Here is an 8,217-nt window from a genome sequence, read left to right as displayed (position 1 = left end):
AGAAAGTGCTGCCTGGAAGGGATGCCCTCCTGCCCCATCAGAGGGACAGGGCAGGACAGCTGTCTTCTCCTGGGCATGGCTGAGAGTTGCCCAGGGCTGTCCTTGTGAGCAGGGTCCTTGTGTCCCAGGGTCTGTGTGCTGGAGCAGGGACTCTGCTGCTGCCAGGGTCAGCACTCAGCCTGCCTGCTGGGCTTTCCACAGGGATATAGACAGCACCTCTGGGTTGAAGGAGAGACCCAGGGAAGGGCAACGTAAGGTCCTTCTGCTGTAACAAAGTGCTGCCTGGGTCAGCTTTGCTCCCAGCCAGAGCTGATCCTTGAGAAATGCCAAAGAGAATATTTCTCCAAAGGCAGAGTCTTAGCTTTGACTTTTCCTCTCCTGTGGGCTGTGCTGAGTGTGGTAGATGATAACTGATTTCTCCCCTTGAGAATATGCAGTGAAAACTTGATTCTCATGAAGATGTTGGAGCCTGGGCTGAGCCCTGCACACACAGAGGTTCCCCGGGGCAGTGCCCTGATGCCAGGAGGGGTCTGCAGAGCAGAGCTGAGCACAGGGTAGGTTGGATGAGGTCTGTGAGCAAAGAGCAGGAGGTGAGATGAGCAAAGAGAAGCAGCTGCAGGGACAGCTCCAGGCAGCAGAGACATTGTCAGGGAGGGAGAAGGAGCTGCTCCCAGAAATGCCCTGGCAGTGGGGATTTGGAACCTCCGTGACATCGCCTGAAGTACGGACAGTTTCACACAGAAAACCCCTGGTTTCTCCCACCCAGCACAGACTGGCACTGAGCTGACCCTCACTTCAGGACCCCCATCTGTAGGAATGAGGATTTCATGGGGCTCCTGTTGGGCTGCAGCTGCCTCCCACAATGGCACCGCTCTCCTAGGGTCTCTTGTGCCCCAGAGAGGAGCCCCATGCAGGACACATCTCGACACAGGGGCCGTGGCAATGCCACTCATCACCTGTGTGTGGGCAGCTGCACTGAGCCCTGTGTGTCCCTGGCTGGGAGCGGGGAGCTGAGATCCTCCTTGGGTGGGATGAGACTGAAGGAGGGCTTTGGAGCTCTGCCCTGGGAGACTGGATTCCTCAGCTCTCTGTGGGGTCCAGTTTCTTCTACGGGGAACAGCAGGGTGTGATCACAGAGCGGCCAGCACAGGGCAGCTGAGACCAGGGCTGATGGACAGAGCAGCTCTCCCCACTCTGCACTCAGGGGAAGGTTTCACTGGCACTGCAGCAGCAATGTCAGGGAGTTCTGACAGGAGAAACACTCCTCAGCTACAGGCAGGAGAAAACAAAAGCTCCAAAGCTCTGCTCTGCCCTTGGGTGAAACATGTTTGACAGTGCTGAAAATCTCCTTCCTATCCACAGGGGATTTAGTCTGAGATCACACCATCCTTCTATGTACTGACTGCTACAAGGCAGGACTGAGTTCTCAAGCGCCACAGCTGACCCACCTCCCAGCAGTGGCACACTCCAGCTAGGACAAAGCAAACCTCGCAAGAGGGACCTGCCAAGATTTTTCCTGAATAAAGTGAATCAATCTGAGGGTATTCCCTACGAGTCGCAAGAGGTTTTTCTCAAAGAAGAGTTCCCTAACTCCTCACTGTGCCCTTTCCACCTTGGACAGGTCTCCACAGTTGACAGCAGCACATGTCCAACAGCAGCAGCTCCATCAGCCAGTTCCTCCTCCTGCCCTTTGCAGACACACGGGAACTGCAGCTCCTGCACTTCTGGCTCTTCCTGGGCATCTACCTGGCTGCTCTCCTGGGCAATGGCCTCATCATCATCACCATAGCCTGTGACCACCACCTCCACACCCCCATGTATTTTTTCCTCCTCAACCTCTCTGTTCTTGATCTTGGCTGCATCTCCACCACTGTTCCCAAATCCATGGCCAATTCCTTGTGGGACACCAGGGCCATTTCCTACACAGGATGTGTGGCTCAACTCTTTTTCTTTGTATTTTTGATTGTCACGGAGTACTTTCTTCTCACCATCATGGCCTATGACCGCTACGTTGCCATCTGCCACCCCCTGCACTATGGGACCCTCCTGGGCAGCAGAGCTTGTGTCCACATGGCAGCAGCTGCCTGGGCCACTGGGTTTCTCCATGCTGTGCTGCACACAGCCAATACATTTTCCCTGCCCCTCTGCCATGGCAAAGCTGTTGACCAGTTCTTCTGTGAAATCCCCCAGATCCTCAAGCTCTCCTGCTCAGTTGCCTTCCTTAGGGAAATTGGACTCATTGTGGTCAGTGTCTGTTTATGTTTTGGGTGTTTTGTGTTCATTGTGGTGTCCTATGTACAGATCTTCAGGGCTGTGCTGAGGATCCCCTCGCAACAGGGGCGGCACAAAGCCTTTTCCACCTGCCTCCCTCACCTGGCCGTGGTCTCTCTCTTTGTTAGTACTGCCGATTTTTCCTACCTGAAACCCCCCTCCATCTCCTCCCTAATTCTGGACTTGGTAGTGGCATTTCTTTACACAGTGGTTCCACCAGCAGTGAACCCTCTCATCTACAGCTTGAGGAACCAGGAGCTCAAGGATGCCATGTGGAAACTGATGACTGGATGTTTCTAAGCAGCAACAAACTGCTCATCTTCTGCTGACAATTTAACTCATTACGACCAGAATGAGGTTTTGTGTTTTTTTCCTTTTCTTTTGTCTGTCATGTAATAGCATATTTGAGATAATGTGTAATGATGAGCTGGGCTCTGTGTGCATTGTGTCTGTTTTCAAAGGGCCACGATTTTTCTGTCTTTTTTCTTTTTTTCCTCCCTTACATTTATAAAAATTTTTCAAGCATGTCTTCTCAGCTGAGTCATTGGACTACTTCTCTGGCATGGCAATGCTTCCCCACCATGATAGACCAGGGTTTTCCAGGATTGGAACTGATGGCAGCTGAAGAAATACTCTCCTTCCCCTGTACCTGCATTACCTCCAGTCTGTCTGATCTCCATCATCATTCAGGTGTTTCCACCTCTCCTGATGACACGGCCATGCCGAAGGGCATCTTTTCAGCAGACTAGGTGGATGTATGCACTTTACTTTGGTCACAGGATTCCAGTTCCACTTGCTCTTTGGTCATTCAAATGCCATTCAGGTCTCTGGTTTCTGCTTGGAAAATATCCCTTCTTTCAGAAGTCTAATGAACTGTTCTGTCAGAAGGTCAGTGTGTTGGTAAATGACCTTTCTAAATCTCCTCTGAAAGCTGACCCCCTTCACACCCTGTTTGGCCTTAGCAGGCAGCTGAGGAGGGAGATTTTATGGTTATTAAACTGTGTCATGTTGAACTGCTGTTTGTTGTCAGAGAAATCTGTCCATGCCTGTGAGCACAGATGATGGGAGGAAAAGTGTTGGGAGTCTCAGGAGGCAAGTGAGGGAGCTGCTGGTTTTGGGAAAGAGCAAAGTTCTCCAGACAGGATTGGATCTCAAGAGACTGCTTTTCCTGCCTGTCCAGATCTCCTTAGGAGACGATATCCATCCCAGAATGGTGCTATAACTCCTTATATCTACTGAGCCATGACAGAAAATACCTGTGAAGTTGTAACATTCCTTTGATCTGTTCATTATTAAAACGTAACTAAAATTCAGGTAGTTGTAGAAGTCCTGGGTTCTTTAATGAAAATGACTTGAAGAGAAACGCTTGACATCGTCCAGGCATTTTTTCCCCCTCTATCTCATCAGTGTTTCCCTTCCTATTTGAGAGTTCATCGCCACTCCTCCAGGCCAGGGAGCCCCACACTGGGACTGACAGCTCCAGAGATGTCCACACCAGAGCTGAGTCCAGATGCACAATAATGATCTGCGTGGCCACGCTCTTCCAGGTGCAGCCCAACGTGCTCAGGGCCAGATCCCTGTTCAGCACCTCTGCCTGCTACGGCATCCCCTGCAATGACCAAATTCTTCCCCTAGCAGCCTGTTCTCCACCCCTCATGTCTCAGCCTTGATGTGCAGGCGTTGTGCTGGAACCTTTTGTCCTGGTTTCTCCCCAGTCAAGGCCTGAGTGCTGCAGCCGCTGTCTCCCTAAGAGGGTGTGGGGGGTAATGGGGCAGAGGGGAGGAATGGAAAAGGAAACCAAAAATCACCCAATCTCACGGGTTGGGATAAGGACAGGTTACTGGGACAACAGAGAGAAGCAATAACAACAATAGGATTTTGTAGCAAAATATACAAACTAGTGATGCACAGTGCAGGTTCTCACCAACCCACACAGCTCAGACCTCACAGCTCAGAGCTGTCCTGAAGCTGGACAGTCCCCAAAACCTTACGTACCCCACATATGTCACCAAAACACCACCCTAAAGCCCTCCTATGCTTCCTTTTGGCAATCATGGGTGCCCCCCTATGCTTTAACCAGCCCCACAGCCTACACTTAACCTTTCAAAGCAACCCTGGTGTCTCCCTAACACCCCCCTTATCGCCCTCAAACCACCTTTTACCCCACATACCACCCCATTACTTCTATTGCTGCTCCCAGGGTCCCTCACACACACATGGGTACCCCCCCTCCCTCCCCAGGCCTATCTTAATCTCCCAGCCCCCCTAGGTGTCCCCCAACACCCCCATACACTCCATGAAATGTGGATGCTGATATAGCTGGAAAGTATAGCACCATATTACTCCCCTAAACCTCCCCTTTTCCCATCCAAATCCCCCCATATCCACCCCCAGTTCCCCCCTACAACATCCCCATGCCCCCTCCCAAAACCCATGGGTGCCTCCCCAACCCCTTAAGCCCTCCCCCAGCCCATCCCTAAACATCTCATCACCCCTGGCTGCCAGCCACCATCCCCCATAATGCCCACAGATGACCCCTTCTCCCCCCAAATTCTCCAATATTCCCCCAGAACCCCTCTATGCCATCCAACGCCCTCCCCCAAATGCCAATGGATTCCCCCACAACCATATAAGCCCCCAAAGCCCAACCTTACCCACCCAGTACCCTCTTTACCCCCCAGCCTCATATTACTCCCCCAAACCCATGCCTTTTCCTTTCCAAATACATACATATCTCTTTCAACCTGTTAAATGTCCAGCAGTACGTCCCAAGCAAAAGGTGTGAGGGATGACGGATGTTCCTGGCCTGAAACCTCCCCAGGTAGTACACTAGGAGCAACAGTAATCTTTGGACATTCCCAGCCATGAGAAAGGTCTTAACAGTTCTTGATGTCATTTTCTGGGTTTTCCATAGGCCAACATTGAACATCCTGAATGTCCAGCAATAGAGTCCCAGGTTCTTTACCACCTCTTGCACTCAATTTGTTAGAGGCACCACAAGTTGGAGAGCCATAGGCAAGCACATGTGAATGGTTAACAAAATGGAACTTCCCTTCAAACAGACCTTGAGAAACTCTGAGATTGGATGAACAGGAATATCAAGAAGGTTTCCAACCAGAAGAGATCTTCTTCTTCTGACCTTATTTTAGTTGGGCTGAAATTAATTTTCATAGTCGTGGCTCCCATATTTTGTGGTTTGGATTTGTAAGCCAAAAAGTCTAAATAAATGTGTTTGTTCCTTGCTGAGCAGGGCTTGCACAGCATCAAGTGCTTTTGTCTAATTCTGCTCCAGAAATGAGTCAGCTGGGAGTGCACAAGTGCCTGGAAGGGGACAGAACAGGCCCAGCTGACCGTAACTGAACAACGGGATTATCCACACTGTATGACTGCAGGAGTGAACACACCATTGTTTTGTACATGTTGTTGTCTACAAAGGTGGCCTGGTTTTGTCCAGGATAGACTGAATTTTCTGTCTAGCAGAGGATGGACTGCCATGTTTTGGAGTTGGGATGAGAGCAGTGCTGATAACACAGGGATGGTTTAGTTGTGTCCAACCAGTCACAGACTTTTCAGCTTTTCATGCTGCCCTGCTAACGAGAAGGCGGGGGGCACTCAGGGAGCTGGGAAGGAACACAGCCAGGACAGGTGACCCAAACTAGCCAAAGAGGGTCTTCCATGTCAATTACATCATGCTCAGCAGATGACGAGAGGCTGGTGGGAGGAGGAGGGTACCCCTCCAGGACACGTGGTTTTGTGTACTGTCCAGGTTCAGGACAGCTCTGAGCTGTAGAGCCTGAGCTGTGCAGTTCAGTGAGAACCTGCTTTGTGCATCACCAGTTCTGTAGATTTTACTACCAAGTCCTATTGTTGTTGTTTCCCTCTCTACTGTCCCAGTAAAATCTCCTTAACCCAACTCAAGAGGTTTGGGGGTTTTTTTTGTTTCCTTTTCCCTCCCTTCCCCCCACTGCAATCTGCAACCACATCCTCTTAGACAGTGAGTGGCTGTGTGGTGCTTCCCTCTCAGCTGGGGTAAAACCACAACAACAGGTTCCAGCACAACACCAAATCTGCAGCTTTGAAGGTCAGAGGCTGTGACACCTGGGTGTCTTTAGCCTAGGAAATGGAGGCTGAGGGAAGCCCTCTTTGTGCTATGTGGAAAAAACATAAAAAAAGAAGTCCATGTGAAACTGTTGCTTTAAAAGTCAAAGAGGATGTGAGGATAAAGAAATGTCATTCTGAGGCTAGTGCTGTGGTGTTAAAAGTCCCTCAGAGGAGGTGTGGATGAGCTGGTAGATTTGTGTTGTGAGAACAGCTGTCAAGAAAGGAGAGACAACAGTACAGGCAGGGACATCATGGTGTGAGATCCAAGTCGGAAAGGGCGTTGGGTGTCTGCAGGGAAACAGATACAGGCGTAGAACAGTGTGGGATGGGCTGTGGTGCAGATGGCCAAGGGTGCCAGACAGGCAGAAAGGGCCTGAGAGAAACGAGGTCTTTAGCCACTTGGCTATGGCTGATGTCCCTGCCACAGAGGCCTTAGGGGAGACACATTGTCCTCATGGCCATGGAGCATCATTGCCTCCTTGCATGTGACCCAGAGAAGGCCACCATGTGTCATACCCCTCTTCTTCCTTTGGTGTCACACTCCCTACATCCCAAAGAAGAGCCCTGAGACACAGGTCTGGGCATCAGCTCTTGGCATTTCTGATTCACCAGACCAAGCCAGGGTGTCCTCAGCATCAGAGCTGCCTGCGCTTTGCCTGGGTTTGAACTCATGGACTCCAGTTGTCTGCTCTAATGAGCCCCTGGGGAGTCTTTGTCAGGAATGGCTCCCAGTGGTGCCTGTTAATGCTTCAAGGTACTTTGGGCATTACTCCTGACTGAACTTCTGGAGAGGTTTCTTCACTCTTCTCTTGGTAGCTGAATTCTGTGGACTTAGAAGAAAAAGTACCATGGGGGTAATTAGCATCCAGAAAGACCTTAAAGCGTGTCTCCTTAACTAATTTTCATTAAAAAACTCAGAAATTCTACAACTACTTAGATTTTAGTATAGGTCCTAAGGAGATCTTGCCAGGCAGGAAAAGCAGTCTCTTGAGATCCAGCCCTGCATGGAGAACCTTGCTCTTCCCCAAGCCCAGCAGTTCCCTCGCTGGCCTCCTGGGACTCCCAACACTTTTCCTCCCATCATCTGTGCTCAAAGGCAGTTAAACATGACACAGTTTAATACCCATGAAATCTCTCTCCTCAGCTGCTTGCTATGGCCAAGCAGCGTGTGAAGGGGGTCAGCTTTCAGAGGAGATTCTCTCCCAGAACAGTTTTAATCAGATACATAGAAAGGTCACTTGTCAACATACTGACATTCTGACTAGAACAGTTCATTAGTCTTCTGAAAGATGGGACATTTTCCAATGCTCTTAAGCTAAAAGCAGCAAAGCTGGATGACCAAAGAGCAAGTGGAGGTGGAAACTTGTACGCAATGTGAAGGTAAAAGTCCAGCCATTCTGCTGAAAGAATGTCCTTAGCATGGCCGTATCATCAGGAGAGGTGGAAACACCTGAATGATGAGGGAGATGAAAAAGTTGGACTGGTGGTAAGACAGGTACAGGTGAAGGTGAATATTTCTTCTGCTGCCATGGGTGCCAATCCTGGCAAATCCCATTCTGTCAAGGAGGGAAGGCGTTGTCATTTCAGACAAATAGTCGAGTGATTCAGCTGATTGAAATGTGTTTGTAAAATGAACAAAAAAAAGAAAGAAAAATTGTGGTCCTTTGCAGGCAGACATGATGCAAAAGAGCACAGTCTGTCATTGAGCATTGTCCGGGTCATAGGAGACTGGGAGTTACTGAATTAGGAATCGGGTGAACTTGGAACATATTACCATAGTTCAGACAAGCTAAAAGAGCTTGTCCAAACTATGATAAAAGTAACAACTAAAATATGTGCTAAATA

General features: G+C 49.8%; 1 protein-coding gene across 1 annotated transcript; it reads left to right on the top strand.

Moving 5' to 3' along the window:
* Positions 1–1,644: 1,644 nt before the first annotated feature.
* On the top strand, positions 1,645–2,571 carry LOC311199220 (olfactory receptor 14A16-like; the record flags this gene model as incomplete). The annotated part of the gene is made up of 1 exon (XM_084273285.1): positions 1,645–2,571. One exon carries the CDS (start codon positions 1,645–1,647, stop codon positions 2,569–2,571), a length of 927 nt encoding a protein of 308 aa, XP_084129411.1.
* Between the last annotated feature and the right edge of the window lie 5,646 nt (positions 2,572–8,217).

The sequence above is a fragment of the Gallinula chloropus genome, assembly GCF_964237585.1.
Source record: "Gallinula chloropus genome assembly, chromosome: 19".
Taxonomy (NCBI): domain Eukaryota; kingdom Metazoa; phylum Chordata; class Aves; order Gruiformes; family Rallidae; genus Gallinula; species Gallinula chloropus.
The sequence above is the reverse complement of the archived record's forward strand: the minus strand, read 5'-3'. Positions and strand labels throughout refer to the sequence as shown.